This window comes from Ambystoma mexicanum, chromosome 3p (assembly GCF_040938575.1).
Source record: "Ambystoma mexicanum isolate Mex_15411 chromosome 3p, UKY_AmexF1_1, whole genome shotgun sequence".
Taxonomy (NCBI): Eukaryota; Metazoa; Chordata; class Amphibia; order Caudata; family Ambystomatidae; genus Ambystoma; species Ambystoma mexicanum.
Window position 1 is genome coordinate 140,745,865 of NC_090925.1, and position 23,698 is coordinate 140,769,562.

The 23,698-nt window shown below is 44.4% G+C and overlaps 1 protein-coding gene across 1 annotated transcript in view; it reads left to right on the forward strand.

The window, feature by feature from the left end:
* The window catches only part of LOC138580167 (C-type lectin domain family 2 member D-like), a 227,957-nt gene that overhangs the window by 155,673 nt on the left and 48,586 nt on the right, over positions 1–23,698 (forward strand). The window contains exon 4 of the mRNA XM_069650497.1: positions 8,674–8,792. Coding sequence (XP_069506598.1) covers positions 8,674–8,792 — 119 coding nt within the window. The remainder of the gene's footprint in view (positions 1–8,673; positions 8,793–23,698) is intronic.

A 23,698-nucleotide genomic window follows, 5' to 3' on the forward strand; every position in this document is an offset into this window, starting at 1 on the left:
TAACATTCAACATGGGGGATGGGTCCAACATAATTCTGATTCTGGACGGTGTTAAAGAAATGTGGGAAATAACTTTTGGACCCTGGGAAATCGAAAGCCTTAGGCAGTTTGCTTAACTTCATGGGTAGAAAATTGAAACTGTCTATAAAGAGAATTTTAAGGTCTGGTACCACGAGGAGCTTCAGCTTTGCAACCTGAGTTATAAGTTTGACGTCGACTCTCTCTTTAATCAGTTGCTGTATTATGAAGAAGCCATCGTAGCCCTGACTGTTGTGAGCCAGAAAGCTATACCCCCGGAATTTCACAGCCAGAAATGTGGTGATAAATCGTCTGACACAGTCAGGACCATCGAACTCCCAAAAGTCTTCACGTGTGAGATGTTTGGAATAGATATAGTTCGGGATGTGTATGCCTGTCTCCTGCATACACTCCATGTCAAAGATTATGTATTTCCCAGTCTTGGCTACAGCTTCTGGGGGTGTCATATAACACTGGTGTTCATCCAGGGAGACAATTTCCACATCACATCATGGACAGAACCTACCCTTACAGTTATTCTTGACATTTATAAAAGGGACGCAGGACCTGCAGTCTGTTTTAAGATGACATTCGGCTATACCTTGAGATGCTTTTTCAATGTGTTGTTGAAGACATTCTTTGGACCGGGCAAATGTTTTACACCAGGGACATTTAAAGTCTGATTCACTGATCACCACACAACCGTCTCTCTGACACATGTTGCAGTGTAAGTGGCACCTGTGAGCCGCCTTATTGCTGTATATATGACAACAATGAGGGCATACATTTCAAGCCCCTTGGAAACCCTGAAGATTTAAAATTCCATTATAGTGCTGATCGTGGTGTAAAACATATATAGTATTCTTATTAACGTTGTCACCTGCTGGGTATTTCCAAAGTCAGTCCTCATTATACAGTATTTTGATAGGTACGCCAAAGTGGTCTTCAAATAAACGCAATTCATTATTCATTAAACAGACCTTCCAGGATTTTGCGGCATGAAATGGCAAATTTTGCGGCATGAAACGGCACATTTTGTGGCACAAATCTTTATTTATTGCAGCATTTTTGTGGGACATTTTGTATTAACTGGAGGGTGTAAGATTGCCACATTGCAGGAAATAGGCAGAGTGCAAGGATACAAGAGAGCCAGGGTATCATTATTATGTATCTTTTGTATTAATTTAATAGGAGTCTCTGGCTTGGCAGAACAGTTTTTGATTTGGCTACATTCTTGGTTTAATGTGCATGCCTATTTAATAGTATTAACTAAATTGATCATTATCAGTTGTAATGCTGAAAATATTCCCCTTCTATGTTCTCCAATCCCCCAAACACCCACACACCTCTCTCACCAACACACACCACACATCTCACCAACTCCCCATCACAACTTGCATTCCTGAACCTCTCACTCTGTCATACAAATACTCACGTGCTATATCACACTGTCAAGTCACAATATGCACTGCCCATCACCTGCCACACTCCCAATCATACTCCCAACTCACACCTTACACTCTACAATTCCTCCCACAATATACAGTCCCTAATTCTTTGTGATGCTTCTGCATCTTGCATCCTTTCTCCCATTCTATCACACTCTTCCCTCATCCTTTTTCCCAATCTGCAGCTCACTTCCACTTTCCGGCCCACCGCTTCCTCTTTGCTTTCTGGTTCACTGACCACACGCTCCCTCTACTTTCTGTAACCTCCGCTCGCTCTCAGATTTTGGGCCCATCACATCACTGCTTCCTCTACTCTCTTGTGCACCGCTTCCTCCTCTGGCCCACTGCTCTCCCTCTGCTGTCTTGCCTATCTCTTCACATCTCACCCATCACTCTCCCTCTCTCTCCTTTCCCTCTCATAGTGTAACCATTTTTTTATTTTTTTTAAATGTAGATTTTGATCCAGACCCTCAAAAAATGGGGCATTTAAAAATGGAGCCGAGGATATGCTATTTTTAGACAACCCATTTTTGCAAATGAGCAGGTCACCTTATTCTCAAAGGTGACCGGTGCATTTCCACAGGCTTGAGCTGTAGCGCACATTGTGCGCTGGCCAGCTGCCTTGAATGGTGTTCTGGGTTGTTTGACCGAAGTGTAATTATTTGCGGCGGAATTGACAGTAGTCCATTTCGCCGCAAATTGATTTGCACTTCAGCCAAACAACCCAAAATGTACCTTTCACCACCACCCTCTCCCCTACTTAACTGCTTGGTCGCTGCCACTTCCCCTGCAACCCTGCGTTGTCAGATCCGTCCCTCTAACGCGGGTCGGATCCGACCTCGCAGGGTCCATTTTTCGTTATTTTCTTTTTTTTCTGTCCCCGCCTCTAATTTTCAAAAGTGGGGAACACCCCTGCAACTCCCTAACCCAAATAATACTGAACTTGGGGAGCGGGTGACACCCCCGCAACACATGTTCCGTATTTATAAAAATCGATCGAATAGTACTGGAGTAAATAGGTCAAATTGTACCATTCGATCGATTTTTGCCGTCAAAATGGGTAGTACCTTGAATAGAATCGCTCTCCCAACAGTGTTCTGCAAGCTCCCAGCGCCTTTCACAGGACAGGCCCTTTAGGGGCCTGCCACTGTAAAATGTGACCCAAAAAATGCATTTTTATCCTGTTTGAGGAACAGAAATGCAAGCGACACAGCAGCCGTTCATGCCTTAAAGGAATGCATGATAGGGTCAGGAAAGACCCTGTCATGCTGTAGCAACCCCACATCCCGTGCGCGTAGGGTTGCCTACAATTTCTACACATTTAAAAGTGAATCTTTCTTGGAAATGAGTGATGCAATTTTAAATTGGCAGAAACACCACTTTATTTGATGAAGGAGGTGAAAAAGGCCATCTGAATGGATGCATATATAAAATGGCCCATTCATGTGTCCCTTGTGGATTGGCCTGCTCTTTTTTTGGGCGCAAGTGATGAAAATTGAGAACCTGGCACCCTGAATATTTTTTTTAAAACAGTAATTTTTGCGGAATAATTTAAAAACAAAAAAAATTTAAAGTTGCTATTTTTGCACAAAACGGCCATTTTCGTGGCATTTTGCACAAAACGGCCGTTTTCGTGGCATTTTGCGGGATCGCAAAATCGCTATAAGCTGGATGGTCTGATTAAAGCCAACCATGATATCAGGGGGTATACCTAGAACTTTGTGAACCTCTATAGCCTTTGTCTGGATGTATCCGTCCATAACCATTCTAGGCTCCAGCAGCCTTATAATGCTTGCAGCCATACATATGTTCAAGTACCCGTAATTAAAACCCAAGAGCCAGCATTTCTTCTTGGACACAACCATGCTGTAAAGGGTTTCCTTCAGGAGTCTGTACACGCCTCCCTCTCTACAGCGGACAACCACAGACATGATTCTCAATGGCTCGGTTACGACGAGATCAACCTTACTTTGTAGCAGTTTTCCAATGTTATCTAGAAACTGCAAAACATCAAATGTCTGCCGAAATGAACTCCTGGTGAAAAGAGGCCTGTTTAACACCGTGCTGTCTAGGTGTATCTGGACGAAATCATTAGGCTCGACCGTTTCAAGAATCTGGGAGACAAGCCTTTCAACCACCTCGGTTATCATTAATAACCCCTGTCCTGTTGATCTTAATTGATCTAAATTTACAAAGCGGAACACTTTATAGTGTTCAACACTTCTAAACTTTGGTAGCTCTCTCTGGTATGTGCCCATACTCTGCAAAAAAACTGTGCCCGTTTCGGGCTGCGGGGGTGTGTTTTGGGGTTCTGCCTCTAAATCTTTAAGTGAGCGCTGCATGATGATTATTTTTGCTTTTCTCAAGCGTTTCAGAAACATTTTCCGATGCCTGCGAGTTTGAAACCATTTTAAACGGCGTGGCAGTAAATATTTTACAGGGATGCAGCGTTTGTTAACCTGGTTGAGGGGGTGTTTGTAACTTTCAACACTAACCGTGGTGTCTTAGGTTCTGCGCTTAAGTAGGTAGCGTCTGTACACAGACTGGGGTCTATACCTGGTCTTAAAGGCTCTGGGGGAGGGTCTTCAAAAGCAGGACTGTTCTGTATATGCTTTTGTAGCAGCAGTTTCTTTGTTTTTAGTTTGTTTTTAAGAGTTAGGGGTCTTTTATTTTTCATAATTTTTTAGCTGAGGTGTTCAGCCTGTTTTTAGATTCCCTCGTGTAAAGGACGTGCTTGGCCTTGGACACACACTTACGCATATCTGCTAGAGCTTTTTTACCAAGCCTACGTCTCAAGCTAAAATCCTGGCATCATAATCTATAGTTGTTCTGCTACCCTGATAAATGTTTTTCCTTTCTCCTTTTTTTTAAACCTGGGGTACGGAATAACTTCTTAACAACCCTATCCCTTTTAGAATCACAAATATTTACAAAACCATTCAATGTATTAAGATTGATATGCTTTGGGGTATTTAAGGGCTATATATTACGCTCTGCACAATAAATGACGGTTGTACAGCATTGCTTGCTTACACTATTGGGTCCCCTGCAGGACAGATCCACAGGTTTCGGACATAGCCTGATCCAATGATAACAGAGGCGTATACAAAGTCTTGACACTCTATTTTTAAGGGGGAATCTGAAATAAGTATGGCCAACTATTTTATGGGTGAATCAGTAATTATTATAATAGGGTCCAAATCTAGGGCGACACTGGTGCTCGGGTGAACCCCCACACGTTCTATATCTTCAGAAACAGTAACCTCTATCTCATGGTTGGGGACCATAGGTAAGTACGCAAGGGGTGGTGTGATCTTTCCACAGACAGGGGACTACGGGCGGGGACTACCAGAGACTACGACATTGGGGCTCATTGGTGAGTGCACATGGGGTGGTGTGATCTCTCCACAGCCGGGCGACCACGGATGAGGACTACCAGATACTACACCATTGGGGCTCATTGGGTAGTACACATGAGGGTGTGTGATCTCGCCACAACTCGGGGTCCACGGGCGGGGGCTACAAGGGACTCTGGCTAAAAGGTTTTCGGAGCCCACTACTGGAAGCCCCGGGTGCTGTGTAATGACACCCCTGAGCTGTGTCTCCTGGGGAGGTCAAACATTCACAGGTGCTACAATAGGCGGTGTGTGCACAGGTCTGGAAGGTTCAATAGGCTGGGGTATATGGTTGTTGGGAACAATAACACATTGAGGGTTAGAGGTAACTAGAACATTTGCAAATCCTGCCCCACACGCCCCCTGTTAAGCGATAAGCGGCTCCTTTTATTTAAAAGGATCTGTACCGCCTCATCTAACACAGAGTCAAGCCTATTGCCATTGGACAACGACAGTGTATGCGGCTGACCTGCAGACGTCTGGGTGAGCGGTGGTGAGGTCACAGAGGTTGTTTGCGCTATAACTTCTTCCTCCGATGCAACACAAGCCCCTAAAATTAAACAAAAGAAAAAACAGTTTTAGCGTTGTATTAGAGAAAAAAACAGACCAAGCAATACTTTACAACGAAATGCTAGGGTAAACATAAAGTGTTACAAACCCCCATTAAAATATTAAAGGGCCATCGCTGTGGAAAAAAAGGTTTGTTGGTTAGTAGTCATACAAACGTACAATGTGTATACCCGGTGGTTGCTTCCGCTTTAATGACGGGACAGCCGTTGGTGCTGGGCCTCCAGCGTGTGGTGTGGACGCGGCAGCTGATGTCGTTGGTCCTCGAGCATGGGCATCTGATGGGGAAGTTGATGGCGTTGGTACTTCAGCAACCAATGCCGTTGGATCTCCAGCATGAGGATCTAAAATAAAATCACAGGATCCACATGGACGCCATATGCTTCAACTGCATAATCATATTTTACACTGAAGACGCAATTCGTGAAAAACACCCAGGCCTCTATAAAAAAGGCATACAGGCTTTGCAGGGTTCAACCTTTAACAAACATATCTAAAGTGACAGCAGCAGTTACTTGCTAAAATGCACACTGCCTCTCTCCCAGCCTCAGAAGGCCCAGCGTCAGACCTCCCTGCATCAAGCTTTTGAGCGTCATCGGTCTTGTCATATGTGCGTCACTGCTAAAAAATAAAGAAACTGCATATGTTATTGTGAATTTATAATTAAAAATCAAAAGCTAATTACAAATATTATATTAAATATTAATGATCAAAAGCCGATATTAATGCCCAATATTAAATTATTAAAGATCAACAGCTGATGTTAATGCCCAAATATGACTTGATTCAATTTTAATATCAGATAGTAATATCCAATATTAATTACAGATTGATACCGAATATTACAGTAATAAATATTAATAATACACACCGAAAGCATCTATAGCAAAACCGTTTTCGGTCAGGATAGCGATAAGAGTTTCCGAATTGATGCTGATGTCCTCCAAGCATACATCCCATGCATCATATTCATCTGCTATAAAAAAAAAAACTGCATAAACCTTGGGCCTCCCATACAGCAAATGACCGACCCCAGGGACGCCAGACACATGTGCGCACAAGAAACACAACACGGCATGCTTGGGGCCCTTATCCACTGGGGCACATTGGGGGACAGCTTGATGAGTTAACTCACAATGAGGCTTATAGTTATGAACAGCGTTGATGCATAATAAATATTCTTTAAAATGTACAATTTGCCACACGTTTTATCAAAAATAACCCCTTGGGTACTATTCAAACAGAGTCACAAAAGAAATGAATGGCCCTTTTGCATTGGTGGGCCACATTTTACGTTGGCAACCGAGACAATTTTATGCCACAGGCATGCCCCAGGTAGTTTTGACCAGTGTTGCTGAATAAATATTATTTTAAAATGTACACGATCACATTTGATCATAACCCTTCTCCTTGGGTGCTATTCAAACAGTCTCACAAAAGAAAGTGAGTTGCCATTTACATATGGGGACCTTTGGGGGTACAGTTTGCTGCGCTACTTAAATATGAGGCTTATAGTGCTGACCAGGGCTGCTGAATACATATGCTTTAAAATACAAAAGTAACCTGCAGTTAATTGCATCTGCGAGTTACTTCTGTATTTTAAAAAACATATTTACACCTCAGATATCTGCGGCTGGGGCCCCCGTATTTGCCATTAGGCTTTAGCGCTACTCGTAAGCCAAAACTATTGAACAGGAGTACATCTAGGGGCAGGATGGGATATGAGGCGGGTCACAAAGCTTGTAGGCATTGTCTGGTTATTTACCCATCCAGCGACTGCCCATGGCCATGCTAATGCCTATGGCTGTTTCCACACAATTCCTGCCCAAAACACAGCCTCCTGGTGTTTCTTTGAGCTAGCCTTATCAAACAGCAACAACATCAAACGTAGTGCAAATACCTTCCAGAGTTATTTCAAAGCAACCTTCTGAAAGTTAATGGCTTAATTGGAGCAGTATATGTGCTACTGCTGTAAAAAAAAAATGCCTAAACCAAGTCTGCCATCAATCATTTGATAGAGGCTGCAAGCCTATTTTTTTTTCTTGTAAAATGAATGCGGGACTCTTTGTAAGCAGAACCCCACATTTGCTTTACAAGAAAAAAGACATGCAGTCTCAGTAAAACAAACGCGGGAATCTGGTAAAAAGGGGCGTGGAAACCTGTCAAGCTCAGCTTGATGACTAAAGGTATTATCGTATACTACTCATGGGGATCCATCGCTAATTCTGACTGCCCTGCATAAACCAAACAAAAGAGCTGATGGTTTGGAATTAATCCTAAACTCTGTCATAGCTCAGGGCAACCCTCTAGACCATCGTTCTTCAACCTGCCAAGCCATTACAGCAAGGAGAAAGGCCATATGCACATTAGGCTTTGTCCTACCCCAAAAGGGGCACCCTGCCCAAACTGCTTGATCACATTCCTCTTGCATGAGACCACAAGCACCATGACAGATGCCTTTTCCACAATTTGCATCATGAGGTATAAAAAGGAGGTGTACAGTGGATTCTGCCTGCTATTTATTTCTTTGATTTGCATTTCATAGTGCAAATGAAGAAAATGGCAAAGAGGGAATTTGTTCACACTTAAGCACAAACCTAACAGACTGCCCCCCTCTATCCTACACTTCAGGAAGGAGAGTAAGACCCAACTCTTCAAAGAACATCTCACCAATCGCAGATGACCCCACTCAGCCCCAATCCCCCTCTGCTATCTCGCAATTTTACTTGTAATCTCACAGGTGTGTCCCCTTTGCGCTTTATTAATCTCATACATATGCTAGAAAATAACCTCTATAGTATGAAACCACAGGGCTATAAACAGCAGAAGGCTTGGAAATCAGAAGGAAAGAACAATGGTACTGAATCGAACTGTCACCAAAGCAGGCAGTCACCAAAGCAAGCACATTCAAAGGGTGTCCGGTCAAAGTTTCGAATCCAAAAGGATCGAATGCCATAGGATCGGGTCAATAGGACCTAAAACAAAAGGGTTGAATTTTTTTTTTTACATATATTTTTTTTATTGGTTTTCGTATAGTCAAAAAAAAGTGGTTTCTGCACCAAAAACAAGGGTTTGGGGGGTAACCGACCCACCCCAAAAAAAAAAAAAAATTCGACCCTTTGGTTTCGGTCCTTTTGATTTTGACCCTTTGGTCATTCGAAACTTTGACATATTACCCATTCAAAGTACATTGACTTCGGTTTTTTGTCTGTTATTTACAAATAAACGGTTTCCTTTCACTGCAGAAAACCATCATTCGCTATAAGGATAGCCGTGAAAATTACTGGATCGGACTGCATAAAATATGGCTCACAGGACACCATAACTGGACTTGGGTGGATGGCTCTCCTTTTCAAAATGAAACGTGAGTGATTGAATTATATGGCAATTTATCATTCTACATTCTGCCCCTCTCATGACTGTTCTTTGTTCAGACATTCTGCTGCATTTCCACAAACTCGTGCACAACTAATTAGTACTCAAGGGATTAGATAGTATATTCTAAGGCTTTTATTACCACGCTGTACTCCATTTTGAGGAGGGGTGATGTTGTATACGCACATTCTAAACGTTTTGCATCCTCACATGCACAGTTTTGCAAAACTGCTGTCTGGTAGAGATGGGTTGCTACACTGTGATTACCATAATGGATTGCACGGCTGTCAGACACTGAGGATGTGGCGAGTGTGTCAATGGATGGGAATGTTTATTTGCCTAACCAATGGTAATTCATAGCAGAATTGTTAGGGAGAATCCTCAGAAATGTGCCGATTCCCTTCTACCTTAGAGACCCCCAGCTCTTTTGCTGGGCTTTAGGACTTTTAATCTCTCATTTAGTTTATGTTTCATTTTCTGTGTTTCTTTTTGACTTTATAGTCTGACAAACACCCTAGGCGTCATCTTTACATATGGTCACACAGCACCTCCAGTGCAGTGGCACAGGGAAGTCTATTAATTTCCCCAACGGTTTAAATACCTTCGCCTGGATAAACTACTGTTTCCAAGAGCAGTGAAGTGAAATTGACTTTACTTACATTTTGTAACTTTCTAGACCCAGCACACACTATTTTACAATAGAGTGCTGGAGAGGTTTCTTAGTATTACCTTTGTCTAGTTTCTCATGTAACATTTTTATGTTACCCTTTCTACAATTAATGGCTGGTGACAGTGGTTTGCTTTTTACTACCATTGTGTGTTTTCACCGCGAGCTGCGTTTGCAGCCACGTTTAGGCACCCATGGGTGCCCATTTTGTCAAAATGGCCCTGGTCATCTTTTTACGTCATTTCTTTGTGGGAAGGTCCTTGAGATTTACTCTGCGCGCAAAACCAGGTTTGTTCTCTTTGTTCATTTTGTCTTTGGCAGGATTCACAAGTGAAGCCCGCCTCTGGCTCCAGTGTGTCTGGCTAGGGCAGGAAGTGAGGGTGGTGCCCGAAACGCCCTTTGATTAATCCCCTTGGTTACAGGAATGCACCCAAAGGTGATTGGTCATCTGGCTGTCTGGCAAGGACTGCCACGCTGCTGTGTGATTGACAGCTAGGCTGGAATGAATGGGAGAAACCTGCATAAAAGGCTAGGCTTTTCGGCTTGGAAGGCAGAGTCGACCACTGGATGAGGGAATCCGAAGAATAACCTGGAAGAGACGCCTGCTGCAAGTCCTGGACCGTTGGTTTGCCCGGTGAAGCCCTGCTGCTGTACTGAAGCTACAAATTCGCCTCGACTAGAGAAGCCCTGCAAGGACGACTTCTCCCTTTTGAGATGGTGGGACCAATCAACTCCAAAGTAAGCCACCTGGACATCCTCTCGAAGCTGGTTGTAATTTCCACTGCCGTTGCTACTGGAACCGAAGAGCCAGGGAGAGGAACGCCAGATTGTGTGCTTTGCTTTCAAGTCGGACCCGAGCACTAGGAAAACACTGAATGGCCGCTGAATCGAAGTTTGGCCATTGCCGCCGCTGACCATCCCATTGCAGAGCAGGAGTCCCCAGACGTCCTCCCTCTTGTCCCCATGACTGAGGCCCAGGAATCTGCAGAGCTGTACAGGAACAGAAGCCAGCTGGAAGCATTTTCTTCAAACCAGAGGGACTGTAAAGTCTAAGAGAATTTACCTCTAGTTGAGACCTGTCTTGGTTACCTTGCAGAGTTGCTAAAGCTTTGCCCTTCACAAGCCTCCCAGCTTGTGGCCCTTCAAGTGTTCTTTTTTTTCTACAAACATTTCTACAAACATTGATAAAGACTTTCTACTTACCTGCAAAGAAGATCTTCAGTCCCCCTTGACATGGCTGTCTTGGCTCCTTGAGTGACTCATCGTACCTCTGACTCTGTGCTGTCTTTTTCCCCAGGAAAGGGTTTATGTATTCTGCATTGGAAGGTTTCTAGAAGTACTTACCTGTTTCTGTATTATTTGTGAAACTTTATGTTATTCCTCTATTCTATCTTTTGCACAAACTCCTAATTACTCTAAATGTACCAGTGATAAATCAATGTCCACAGTGTCCTAGCTATTTAAGTCACCTGAGGGTATAGGAAGTGTCTGTGTGCCATCCCCAATGGGTATCATCTGATTTAGAGGAACAGAGTGTGTTTTATTGAAGTGTATTTAAGTGTTACATGTGTTTGCTCCCTTCTTTAAGAAGGCTTTTATAACTGACTGTGAAATAAATTAATAAATGTTTTATCAAGAAACCTTGAGTATAAGTGTTTAGTTGGATAACTGCATTGTGAAACTCTGTGTCGCAACATTACTGCTCACATTGACCCCTCTTGAGATAAGCCTGGCTGCTCGACCACACTACCAACCTGTGTAGTTCAGACTTATACCAAAGGTTGCGTCCCTATTGCCAGAAGGTCAAGGTTATTGTAGTGCCCCTAAAGGGTACTGCATCTTGCCTGACAGGAATGCTGCCACCAGCGAAAGGCAGAAAGCACGCAAAAGCATTGTCTGCCTTTCCCTGATGACACTGCGCGGTACAGGCATTGAGCGATAATTTTTCACCAACAATGGCTCACCTGTCAAATGCAGAGCTATGTGCTATGTTTGTGTTATGAGAGCATTGAAACTTAACACCCTCAGTTGTAACTCTGTTACCACACAATTGTGGTGGCAAACGACACTGGACACACTGTTGAAGGCATGCAGATGTATTTGATGCATCACAGAAAACACATTTACAGTACATTGCTATGAGGCGTGGAGTGGGTACCCTTATTAAGAAACAGTGAGAGGGCTGCCGCTTCCCCTGACTATTTAACAAATGCACCCAGCCGGTCACTTGATGTTTGCTCAACACTGAAACACCGCCATCAACAACCCCTCTTCTGTAAACAGAAACACCTAGTCACATGTCCCTCTAGACCCGCCTACACCTCTTTGGGAAACATTTTAGGATGACAATGTGATGCTGTGGATACACCATTTCAAGACCATAGCACCAGAACACAGACATGCGGCAGTCATCAAAGAAAGCTGTGTGATGGTAGATTAATGGGGCATGCTCATATTTTCTAAATTTTAACCACCCATACAAAATGTGCATTTGCTGCACACACTATTTACATTTTTTCTGCCGCAAGTATTGCAAGATCACAATGTTGTACATATTTCATTTTCAGAATGTAAATTATTCCGGTTGTTGTACATATTTCATTTTCAGAATGTAAATTATTCCGGTTTTGCATGATGCAGTTCACCACTCAACATTCTTTTGTTCTCCATTATTTGTAAAGCGCTAAACGTACGATAAAAATGTCAATGTCGCTTTGCAATGTCTGTAGTTATAGGCCACACAAAAATATGCAAAGGGCATTGTTTATTTGCACAGTGGTAATTTAATTTGGAAGACTGCAGATTGTGGGTCATTGAAACACTTAGCAATCCATGCCACACCTATACACCTCCATGTACAGACATCTAGAACCGCAGATTCTCGTTTTCAAGCATCTAGAGAGGCCCTTGGTGAGTCATGAAACCTCTCAGCCCCCTTCGCAAAACCAAATAAACCAGTCTGCTATGAATTACCATTGGTTATGCACATAAACATTCCCATCCATTGACAATCTCGCCACATCCTCAGCATCTGACGGCCGTGCAAGCCAACGACTGGCCTCCAAGAGGAAACATATATCCACATTATCAGCATCTGCTGATTGCCGGTGGTCCCGCCCACATACAGAGTGTCTGCTAGTTGCGCAAGCCTGTTGTTAGAGTTCATGGTGTGTCTAAATGACAAAGAAAATATACAATCAGAATAGGGAATCTTATACACAACACCAATCAGCACATCGTGATATTCAGATACCTTTTTAAAATAAGTTTTATTTTCAAGAATCTCGGCTACACTGCTTACCCAATATGTGTGATCTTTGTATATCTGCCTCAACAATATGGCTTTAAAGGCTGTATAAACCCCCTCGACCCCCATCCACTGTGTATCACACATGCCTTACCTTTAAATGTTGTAATCAATCATCTGGCATATGGCGGCCCATCCCTGGCCCCTGCAAGACACTGCTTCACACTTCACACTTAAAAACTGTTGTGTCCACCATCCCATCCTGTAGTGCTGGCTAGGGGGTGTCAATGACGCAACCTACAGCATTCCATGATTGTTGCCTAGATAGCGACGGCGGGCCAAATGCATGACCATTTGTGATAAAAAAACAATGGGCTCCATCGCAGTTCCTTGGGCTCGTGGATAGTTGCAGCATCCAAGAGCCACGCCCATTCCCAAGGTACCTGTTGCAGCAGTCGATTAAAGAGCCAGAAAAGCCACTCTCCATCGCCGGGGTGCCCATTCACCCTTGTTGGCACATCAAAACAGTTGGCGCTGGTTAGCTCCCCAAAACAGCCTAGGGCGTGTTGAGTCCAGCTGTTGCAATACATGGTGTCTCTAAATAAATACAAAACGAATATAGAATCAGAAGCAGACATCTTTTACATATCAGCAATCACCTCTTTGAAATATTCAGATGTAATTCCCCATCCACCGCAATACATAACATATTGTAATGGCAGCTCCCGCATTTAAGCCCGCACTTGTGCCCAATAAAGATTCCACAATTCCTTCATTTTGTATGAACAAATCTTGGCTACACTGCTTTGTCTACATGTGTTATCTTTGAGAAAACACACAAATCACACCGTGCATGGCCTGCCAACATTGGAAGTTCACAAAGCCCCATAGCTTTGGGGCGTGATAGTATTGTGTGAGACACGTTTCGAGTTATAACTGTATTTTAAAAAGCTATTACACAGTATCTCACTTCTATCTCACAATTAACTGATGAAAGAGCTGTGCACCTTAGCAACCCATTGAAGCTGCCACATGTAAAAGGTGAACCCTAACAGACTGCGCTTCCCTTGCACACAGTGAATAGACACAAAAGCCTTTCTGCACTTTGCTCACAACCAACAAATCATGTAAATTGTACCACTTGGCAATCACAAAACAAAAATGTAAATTGTAACACGTAATTGGAAATACATAACGCGTTCACTAGACCCTTAGACACTAGCTAAAACATTAACTGGTGCAATCAGCTCTTGCAAATATTGAAAAATAATATTCCAACCGTCACAATAGACAACCTATTGTAATGTCAGCTCCCCCTCATCCAATGTAACACCCTGGCACTTGTACTGTAAGAGGATTCAATTCAACACCACAGCTAAGTCAACGCCTAGTCTATAATACTGAATGAAAACCCTTATTGATATATCTTTATGTCCAGTTCATGCGTTCTGGATGACTACCCCTATATAACACCCCTCTCTTGGAATCCTCCTGACCCCACTGAGCCAAGAAGTAGTTCTGTTTTGCAAGTTAAAAGGTTTATTTGATAATTTAAACAATAGATATATATATATCACACTTTATAATAAATTAATAATTGAATAGCACACTTAATCTGATATGATAAAGATTAACAACGGAGAATCTGGCACCAACACGCTTCTCTATAATCAATAAGGAGTTGACATGAAATGGATAAGGTAGCACACAGGTGAATAGGAACAAAAGAAGAAGGTGGTACAGAATGCTTTATGTAAGGTCAGGTGGATGCAATATTCAATGAATGCAGTACAGAAAATACTCAATATGATTTCAACCAAACAATGTAATCACTTTTCTCAGGCTATTCACTCCCCCCCTCTTTATGCAATGCAAGGAAATGGGAGGAAAGCACACAGTTCTCAGAAATGCAATCAATGTAATTCAGTTCAATCCCCCCCAAGCACGCTTAAAGAAAACAGATAGGAGTTTTGAAAACACAGGCCCAAATGCTTTTATATGTGCTAGCAATGGATGAGAAATATGCTGGAAATGCTTTTAATTCCCTTTCAGAGGTTCAGGGTGAGTGGTATCTAGTTAATATTAGTCCAGGCTCACTCTTGCAATGATTCAGGAATGATTAGCAGGTTAAACGAATTTCTTTCAGAGGAAAGCAAAAGCAGCTATCTTTTTGCAAGTGGAGAAATTTGCAAATCGCGGTAAAATTCGCGAATGCGTCTGGTGCGATTACAGAGGAACTACAAGGACTATCACTATCGTTTTGGGGTCCTAGGAAAGCCTAGGATCTCAGCTTCCAGATGAAAGTTACTGCAAGTCTCTAGCACAAACGGTCACGGAGATATGAGCGATTAAATAAAGGTCGTTTTTCAGATTTGAAATTTTAAAGTTCAAAAAGACAAGTGCAGCTTACAACTAGAAAATGACAGGTGACAGCTATGCAAATGACAGGTGACAGTTAGGAGACAGTTCTACTTAGATTAAGCTAGATTGAATTATATTATTTTAACTAGGAGATTGGTTCTGCACAGTTTTCTAGGTACTCACACTATATTCTTGAGTGAAATGGGCCTCGCCATGGATCTGGTCAGGTTTTAGACGGGACTCTGGTCTCTGCACTTCACAGTGATCTGGGTCTGCTCTCTCTCTGGATTCTGAAGATTGAGGGATTTGAAGTCTCTAGTTTGTCTCTCTGGAGGTTTGATGGAGGTAAATATGGATTTTTCCGGCAGAGCTTCCAGCGGCAGATGGAAATGAAGGTCCCTATCTGTCCTGTCTGTCTGCTTTTATGTGTTTAGACTGTGGGTGTGTTCTAGCATCACTGACCCTACCTCTCTCTCAGCTTCTAATTGGTCAAACTTCCATTTCTCATTTGATTGGGGGAGCTAAGTTGTGTCAGAGTGATGTCATTTTACAGCCTGCAGAGAGTCCACTCCTCCTGTCAACTTACACACAAATCTAGATTTGAACCAAATACATATTTCATAACTACACAGTGGTTTGAAATTACATGCACCCATCACATATCACAGGAGGTATACCCTGTTCAAACTCTGCTCTTCTTGGGGGCTTGCATTCAGAAATGGCGATATTTTGCACTTTTTAACTGGTTTGCAATACCGTACATTACCCCAAATTTACACACATGTGCGCAAGGAGTATGGACATTAGTTGATGAAGTGTCAGATTTTTCACATGCACACATTTTGAGTAATATCCTCTTTTCCGCTAAAACCCCCCTGAACATGCCACCGGTTCTAAAAACCTCTTAAAATGTGGGCAGAAAAATCACAAGAATTATGGTGTCATTTATACAATTTTCACATGTCCGCTCTATGAGTTATTCATCTTTTTCTAAAACCATATTCTGGCTATAGAGGTGTGTCTTTTCATGTCACATGGTACAGAAACCAGTCTTTCCAGTTTCTGGCAAGCTCAGAGACCCTGCCCCTCCCAGCTTCTGCCAAGAGGAAGCTGTTTTACGACCTCTGTAATAAACCATCTGCCTGGGTGAAGGGGGTTGCATTGTTCAGAGCTCCTGTGTTCTGTGGGGCTCCCCCTAATTCAATTATCAGAGAGATGGCATATCCTTAGTGTGGCCAGCAAAAGGCAGATGGGCCTGGGAACACAGTTGTGACTCAAGTTTCACTCCTGATGGGGGTAGTTGCCAGGCAAAGTTCAGTTCCTTAAGCCAGTTTTTTTTTTTTTTAGATAAAATGTCACTTCTGTTCCCCAGTTTCTGCATTCAAATAAACTAAACATTTTTACATATGCAGCTATAATGCTGATTCTAAGTTTAAAACTATGACATTTAAACAATTGCAACCTATGTGACACTCAAAAGTAGGTCACTCATTTCTTTTGAACATTGAGATTTTTAGTGTCTTTCAGTCCACATTTACTTAAACTGCTGAAATCCCCAGCTCAGCCAGTCTTGTTATAAACCTTCAAGTCACTTCAGAATATAACTTTACATTGGATCCACCTCTCAGTAAGTCTTTCTTTGGCATGTTTTGGGTTCATTGATTCAGTTTTCTACAAAAAGTAAAATCTGGTGTTGTTTTAAAACGCCGGCTTTTGGATAGTGGTGAGTACTGGTACTGCACCCCTTTTTGGGATTTAAGAAAATGAATTCTCCACAGTTATGGGTTTGCTTTTGGCAATCAGCATTGCCATTCCCAATGGTTTCAGACTACTGTGTGGGTAGTCCAATGGTGGTTTTAGGCAGTGTCCTTCTGTGCCCATAACATCGGCAAAAATGAGTGGCAGCCTATTCTTCATGCATTTCCCTGTGCATTTTCTGGGAAGCTCTGGCCATCATGATGTTTTCATGTCAGTACTGCACAGTTTTGAGGTAGGGCTCGGATGCATGGGTAAATACATCCCACAAGCCCCCCTCTTGTGATGGCCATTCGGTTTCACTGATGGGACTCGCAAGATCTGGGATGTTTCCTCATCTTCTTCCTATAGATGGCACAGTTCAGCATCTTTTCCTCCATCCGGTACTGGTCGATCGGTTCTCCTCGCCGGTCCTGATGGGAATATTGGGCGGTACCCCGGGCCCGTTGCGTCTCTGCTCCCGGTCTCCGGATCGTCCTCCTTGGCCCGTCTCCCGGTTTTCTTTCTCCTAGGACGACAAAGGAAGAGCGGCAATACCTATTCATAGACGTTTTTTTCCACCACTGTTGAGATAGTGGGGCAGCATATGCATTTCATCATAATGAAACATTACATTCTTATTTTGAAAAAGAACAGTATAACTAAGATACAGTTTCATGCAAATCACAATATTTTAGAGACTAGATGTTGTATGTTTTATGGTTGGAACTGAATTAGTCTGAGACAGTACCCGCTAGGATTCCAGAGGATTCCTCCAGTTGTTGCAGAGTGTGCCTGGGATGGCAACATTTCAACTGGTTTATGTGGACCCACATGTCTTCCCCCGCTGCCAAAGGACCTTTGGGGATGTGGATTTTGTAGGCCACAGGGGAGATCTTGTCGATGATCTCAAAGGGTCCCTTCCATGTAGGCAAAAATTTGCGCTGCTTGGCCTGGTTCCTTTGGAAGTTGTATAGATAGACCCGGTCTCCCACCTGATATTCCTTCCTGGAAGTTTTCAGGTCATAATGGGTCTTCATGCTATCAGCCGATCTTTCTAGATTCCGCTGAGCATAAGCAAAAGCATGTTGAAGGTGTTTCCTTAAATTCTCCACATACTCATGAGTAGTGGAGGCATTTATCAGTGTCTGCTCTTGGGTCCTGTAGAGCAAATGCTGAGGAAGCACCATCTTGCGCCCAGTCATCAATTCAAATGGTGACATTTTGGTTGCAGATGAAGGGGTAGATCTGATGGCCATTAGGACCAGAGGTAATCGGATATCCCAACTTGGCCCAGAATCTGCCACAAACCTCTTTAATATGCTCACAATTGTCCGGTTATATCTCTCTACTGCCCCAGAAGAAGCTGGCCTGTAAGCAATATGCAGCTTTCTCTTGACCCCCAGTATCTCCCACATCTTTGTCATTACTTCACTGGTGAAGTGGCTACCTCTGTCTGACTCAATCCTTTGAGGTAGACCAAAACGGGAAAAGATGTGGTTAATCATCAAGGCAGCTGCCGTTTCTGCCTTGCAGTTTGGGGCTGGGAGACATTCCACCCACTTGGTGAACAAGCATGTGACAGTCAGCATGTACTTATTCCCCCTAGCAGAGCGAATCACGGGGCCTACAAAGTCGATTTGTAAATCTGACCATGGCAGTGTCATCCCCCGCTTTTGGAGAGGCGCACGGTGCGTGAGGGATGATGGCTGAAATTGTGCACACACGAGACACCCCTTCAAGTATTGGTCGAGGTCCTGCCCCATGTGTGGCCAGTATGCAACCTCTCTTAAGATTTCCAGTGTTGTGTGAAACCCCCTATGACCGGCAGTGGCCGCATCATGGGCGTGACTTAACATCAGGCTTCGGAATGAGGTAGGAACCACCCACTGATCGTGGCCAGCTTTGGATTTCCTTACCAGCCAACCGTCTTGGATTCGGAACATATTTGGACATTTCATCAACACTCTTAGGTCCTCTTTCCCAATGTAATCGGTATCCGTCAGGGGAAAGTTCTCAGGGTCCTCAAGGTGCTGGTAAAATTTACCAATTATTGGATCCCCCTTCTGAGCTGTAATCAAATCAGCATCAGGGGTCTCCTTACTCCATTGTGCAATTGAAAGGTCGTTGTGAGCATTTGTCTGGGACCTAGTGATAGCAGTGACCTGGATTTCCCCCAACAGGGACTCAATCTCAATTAGATCCCCTTGGATGGCCCCAGTTTTGGCCAGCTGATCAGCTAAGTCATTTCCAGTTTTGTCTGGTCCCTCTACTTTGGAATGACCCTTGATCTTTTTCCAATAGATGGTCATCTCATTCGAGGTGACCAGATCATCAATGTTTTGGATCAACTTTCCATGTTTCAAGGGTTTGTTGTTAGCACATAACATGCCTCTGGTTTTCCAATTAACCAGGAGCTCCACGAACCCGTTCCGTACATAATCCGAATCTGTGATTATGACCAGTTCGTGGAGTTGATGCTGGACAGCAGTGAGGATGGCCTGATGCACAGCCATCAATTCTGCCACCTGACTACTTCGGGGACCAATTTTGTATCCAGCGGAGGGTTCTGGGAACTCATTCACCCATGCATTCCCTACGCCGGCCACCAGTTCTTTCTCCCCGTTGTTGTCAACATGCTAAGAGCATCCATCCACATAGACAGTGGGCATTCCCTCACACTTGTCCTCTTCAAAGACTTTGTGTGGGGAATTAAGGTATGCCTCCGTGTTGTCCTTTATTTTTAGACTCTCGTCCTCGAGACAGTTTTCTCTGGCACAATCATGCAAGTCAGCCAGACCTTGCGCGAGGGGACTCTTCTTGTTTTGGCCATATCTGACTTCCACAGGAAAGCCTTGCATTGACAGAATCCAGGAAGTAATTCGGGAATTACTCACATTTCCGGCCCGGATTCTGTCACTTTGGAGATATTGCAGAGGCTGGTGTGGAGTCTCCACTATGATGTGCTCCCCCTGGATAAACGGGCGGTAATTCTTCAATGCCCACACCGTCGCCAGGAGTGCCTTCTCACAATCGTTGAATTTTTCCTCCACAGAGGATAAAGTTTTGCTCGCATAGGAGATTACTTTATTGACCTTGTCATGCTTTTGGTATAATACTGCCGTCAAGCACGTATTAGAGAACCCTGTCTCCAGGAAGAACTCCTTGTTTCTGACAGGGTAAGCTAGGCAAGGCACTTGTGAGAGGCTTCTTTTGAGTTGTCTTACTGCCTCGGATTGTTCTGGACCCCATTCCCACTTGACCCCCCCCTTCAGGAGATGAATCAGCGGTCTGGTGATCTCTGCGTAGCCCTCAATGAATTTTCTGCTGTAATTAGTCAGTCCAAGGAGGCTCCTTAGTTCCCGCAGAGTTGTGGGGTCTTTCAGTTTCTGAAGTGCTTCCACTTTCTTTTCCTGGGGACAGAGACCCTGAGGAGTAATCTCATGCCCCAAGAAATTAACACGGGTTCTACACCACTGTGCTTTCTGAAAGGAAAGTTTTGCTCCGGCGGCTCTCAACTGGGTCAGAACATAACGGATCTCTGCTATGTGTTCCTCCACAGATGAACTTTTGATGAGGACATCATCTACATAAGCCAGGTTACCCCTTGCACCCAGGTCGGGCATGGCCTTATGTAGGAAAATATTGAACTCATTACCGGAGTTAAGGTATCCGAAGGGCGTCCGGGTCCATGTATACTGTTGGCCCCCAAAGGTAAAAGCCAGTTTGTATTGGTCCTCCCTACTGACAGGCACAGTCCAGTATCCATTGGTCAGGTCTATTGCAGTGAATACCTGTGACCCCTGAATCTGGGCCAGCCCTTGGTCAATGTAGGGCAGAGGCCATCGGGAAGTATGGACCCGTTTGTTGAGCTCCCTGAGGTCAGCGCAGAGTCTCCACTGGCCGTTTGGCTTCAATATTCCCAGCACCGGATTATTGAAGGTGCTATGGACTGGACGGATTATTCCCCGGGACTCAAGGTTCTTAATTATTTCAGTAAGGGACTCCATTGATGCGAGAGGCAAGCGATATTGCTTCACAAACACAGGAGTCATGCCAGGGTCTGTGGGGATTGTTGTTGTGTGGATGTCAGTGCGACCACAGTCATATGAGTCTACCGCAAAGAGATCTTGGAAATCCAAGAAAACTTGTTTCAACTTTTGCTTTTGTTCCAGAGTCACACAGGCATCAGCTAGGTTGACTCTCTCTTCCACCATCTGCCTGAAGCCTGGAAAGACTTCTGGTTTGGCTATCTCCGCGGCCTCCTCCAACTGGGTGGAGAAGTCCCTGGTCAGAGTGCTGATTTGGACTGGAGGCTTCAGGTGGGAAAGGCAGCCCTCATGGACCTGGAAAATCACCTCATCCCTCCTGAAGTCACAAGTCACATCTTCCTTACCATAGGGGCAGGAAGTGTACACCAGGAAGTCCCCCCCATGCCGGGTAAAAATCCTGTCTGGTGTTGTATTGTCATCACTGTCACTGTCAAAGCAGTCCTTGGGGATTGGCCCTAGCAGTTCATTTCCAAGATCAATGGAGAAATGTCGGTCATCAACCGCCATTCCAATAATGGTGCCTGCGGCTAGAGTAATACTCTTTAAGTCGCTGTTATCCACCTCTATTGGAATGGTGTCATGTTCTATGTTGACTAATGGAGTTGGGTTTACCCCTAACCCTTGCTGTTGGAGAGAAGCGTTTAGATGTATGTAAGCATCAGGGTTTTGCAAATGTTGTCCTCTTTTAACTTTCACTTCCAGGGAGAATTGTCGGGTCCTTTCTGGGATGGTGACTTCCTCTTTGATCTGAATTTCAACTGCATAAGGTAGCAATTGAGCTGACCTAAATGCTTTTTCTGGATCATCAAAGCCCATGGGATTATCCGCTAATCGGGACCAAGCTTTGAAGTTTATTAGGTCCAAACTAATGGCAAAGCGATTGAGAATGTCACTGCCTAAGTAAAAGGCGGCAGGGACGTCTCGCACGACCCAACAATTGTGGACTATGCTCTTGTTGCCAATGGAGATTTTGAGCATACACCTGCTTGGCAGGAGATGTTTGGAATTGGGTGCTTCCAGGTCCATTTCCCATTTGTCTATCAGTTTGAAGGTGGGAATGGCTGGATCTTTTGGGAGTTGGCGGAACATGGCTTCGCTGATGAAGCTCTTACCATTGTTCACGCACACTCGAGCGAGAACAGAGTCCTTCCCATCATTTAACTGAACAGGGATGAACAACTGCTCTCCAATTTGCTGAATATCAGCCAGACTTTGAGCTGATTTCACATCTTTCTGGACTATAGGAGTGGGGGTTTCTGATTGTGGATTAGTATAGAATTTCAGAGTGTTTCCTTCCAGTGTGGAATACCACCTTAAACTGGAAGGAAGGTTGATTTTCAGAAATAGAGAGGACCCCCCATCACCAGTCTGTTGTCCTACTGCTATTACTGTCACGTCTGGAATTTGGCTATTCTGGAAGTGAAATTCTACTTGGTCAGATTTTTGTTCAACCATGTGGCAGGTGCCGTTTAAACTAACATGGTTGACACTCTGTTTTAATTTTATTGGTCGGCTAGTCTGGGTCCAGAGGACCTTGTTTACACAATCTATTAGGGGTGACAACCTTCTCAGGAGGTCATTCCCCAGTAAACAAGGGGTGCCCTCTGGAGTCACAACTATGACCGGGTGTTTCAACTTGTGTCGCCCAATTTTAATGTCCAAGTCTGCCGTCCCCTCGACGGGAATTTCCTTCCCGTCAAAGTTCTGCAGTTGTCCAGGAAGGGAGGTGAGAGGAATTTGGTAATTCTCTCCCCTTCCTGCATTCAGTTCGTCAAAGGCCCTTCTGGACAGAAGGGTAGCTTGAGATCCCGTGTCCACCAGCGCTGAAATTGTACCCTGCCCCTGTACTTGTACCGGGGCATACTATCTTCCCTCCTTCTCCTCAAGGGGGCACAGATAATGCACATTTTTGGACAACTGGTGGGCTAACTTTCTGGTTTTGGACATCGCTAGCGAAGAGATTTGGGCAGAATTCTGTGGAGAGCCTTGGGAATCTGAAAGAAAGAGTTGGCAACTGGAGATCAGAGCCATTTTGGGTTCCCCTGGCTCCGGTTCTGGGCCGCCCCCCCCTTTTTGGAGGCAGTCACCAGGATGGGTTTGAACCAGGGGATTTTCTTGCTGTTGGTTCTGGGATGAGATAGTGGGCAGCGGTAGCTCAGTCTCCACATCTCCCCAGTCTGGATTTGCATCCCTAGGGACCCATTTTTCTTTGGGAGGAGTTCCCCCCTCTCTGAAGGAGAAGATCCTTTTCCCAGGATCCTCTGAGGATCCCTCTCCCTCAAATTGGAAGACCTGTACCTCCTCCTCAAACTGAGTCTGTTTGGGTCTTTTGTTTCTCCTACCCCCCCTCTGCTCCTTAGGAGGCAGACTTTCAGGGGCAAGAGATTTTGTTTCCGGTTCCTGGGTTTCCAGGGGCTGTTTACAAGTGAGGAAGGAAGCTTCCTCCAAGGCTTTACACCCCCCTTCCCTTTGTGCCTCCTCCCTGGGAACCGGTGAGTTATCGGGGTGCTGCCCCCGTCATTGTTCTGGGGCACCAGGTCCAGAGTTGGGTGCGTTCTGCGCCGGCATGCCGGTCTGAGGGTTCTGCTGAGCCCTCAGTATGTGACCCAGATCCCGCGCCATGTTTTGAACCTGGCGCTCTAACTGGGAAACCCGCTCAGGCTGATACGGGGCCCTGTTTTCTCCCCTGGGCTGATCCCGGGAAGGGTAGCTGTCCCTCCTCTGGTAATACCCCGGGTTGGGAAGATTTGGGTACCCCTCCACCCTTGGCCTCCCCTCTCCCGGATTAGGTTGTCTGGGCTCAGGGAATTGGGGAAAGAAGGATGGATGATTTT